Source organism: Propithecus coquereli, unplaced genomic scaffold, assembly GCF_000956105.1.
Source record: "Propithecus coquereli isolate 6110/MARCELLA unplaced genomic scaffold, Pcoq_1.0 Scaffold170, whole genome shotgun sequence".
Lineage (NCBI taxonomy): Eukaryota > Metazoa > Chordata > Mammalia > Primates > Indriidae > Propithecus > Propithecus coquereli.
This window is the reverse complement of record NW_012141636.1, coordinates 3,886,994-3,888,363: the sequence shown is the minus strand read 5'-3', so window position 1 is coordinate 3,888,363 and position 1,370 is coordinate 3,886,994. Positions and strand designations below refer to the sequence as shown.

Genomic DNA, 1,370 nt, shown 5'->3' with positions numbered 1-1,370 from the left:
ATTACAGGCCTGAGCCACCACGCCCAGCCTTACATGTGCTTCTGTACAAAGTGGATTTTGCATGAACTTTCAACCAAAGGTTGATTTTTTTAAATGGAGATTTTGTGATTTTTCAAAATGGAAGTTTACTTAACAAATGAGATTTATAGAAAGACATTAAATAATCACCATAAGACTTGGTAGGAATCCAACAAAATCAACTACTGCACAAACCTGATGTGTACTGGTACACATGTGGGTTGGTAAACAAAGAAGCAGGCAAATAATCCTATAGGCCCTACTTGCAATGTCTGAAATGACTTAAGCAATAGACCACATAAGGTCATATTTCCTGGAATTTTAATTCTGTCTGATACTAAAAATATACAAGTATTGTGCTCGGTATCTTGGCACCTAATCTTTCTAAATTTCTTACATATTGTTTCTGGCATTGGAATAATTAAATAATAAGCCAAACATAGAGGATGCAATTCTGTCAAGCATGTGGCTTTTCAATATTCCTGTGGAAGCTTCATTAGACTTACACACTAAACCTATCTGTTGGCTAATATGTATGAGAAATTAAGTCCTGTCTCAAGTTCCACTTCCAAGGCAATAGCATCAGGCAGCCAAGTTTTATTGAATGCAACAGTTGTTTCTGTGACCACTAGAGTCTTTGAAGCACAGCCACAGTTTTGAATGATATTTCTGCAAATACAAAAGTTGCTTGCTGTTAAAAGCCCCATGCCACTTTCGTCTTATAAACTGTACTGCATCTTCATTTTTCATTCCACTTTCAATTAATTCTAGGGCAACAAGCACTGGAGTTCTCCCAAGACCTGCAACACAGTGAACAGCAATACAACAGCCAGGTTCTTCGCGAAACTTGATGTTTACAAGACTTAACCAGTCATCCCCAATCTCATTGGATGGTGATGAACCATCATCAAAGGGCCAATCCAGAACCTGGATGCCTTCTTTCTCCACAAGAGCAGGATCATAAGTTGCTTCACATACTCTCACTACTGTGGTAACTCCGTATTTCTTAAGTTCTTCTATAAATCTGTTTAAGGTCGCACTGGTTGGGTTGTGTGTAATAAGAAATCTCATGTTCCTGTATGTGACTTCCACAGGAGCTGGATGGTTCATTGGAGCCATGTTAATTTATTTAAAAATATATATATATAGTTAAGGAAAAAATTAAAAATTTGTGAATACAGAACTGATGTCAAGAAACTGAAGTCTACTCCAGTATACTCCACTTGAAATTCTCAGAGCTTTGAATATGAAGTTGGGAGTGACAGGAAATGAAATGAACCTCCTAAGCAGCAGCAGTTCTTCAATTGACTATCCTAAGTCAATGGAAAGGAAGTGCATGCAGGTTTATCCCA

At 37.5% G+C, this 1,370-nt stretch overlaps 1 protein-coding gene across 3 annotated transcripts; it reads right to left on the bottom strand.

Annotated features, from left to right (window-relative positions):
• Nucleotides 1-615: 615 nt before the first annotated feature.
• On the bottom strand, nt 616-1,137 carry LOC105808230 (protein tyrosine phosphatase type IVA 1-like). Of its 3 annotated transcripts, none has more exons than XM_012641793.1 (2): nt 802-1,128; nt 616-744 (listed from the first exon to the last, which is right to left on the bottom strand). In XM_012641793.1, exons 1-2 carry the CDS (start codon nt 1,126-1,128, stop codon nt 616-618), a joined length of 456 nt encoding a protein of 151 aa, XP_012497247.1. The 3 variants fall into 3 exon arrangements, with proteins under 3 accessions (XP_012497247.1, XP_012497248.1, XP_012497246.1); XM_012641794.1 differs by having other exon boundaries at nt 616-945; nt 1,015-1,128; XM_012641792.1 differs by having other exon boundaries at nt 616-1,137.
• Between the last annotated feature and the right edge of the window lie 233 nt (nt 1,138-1,370).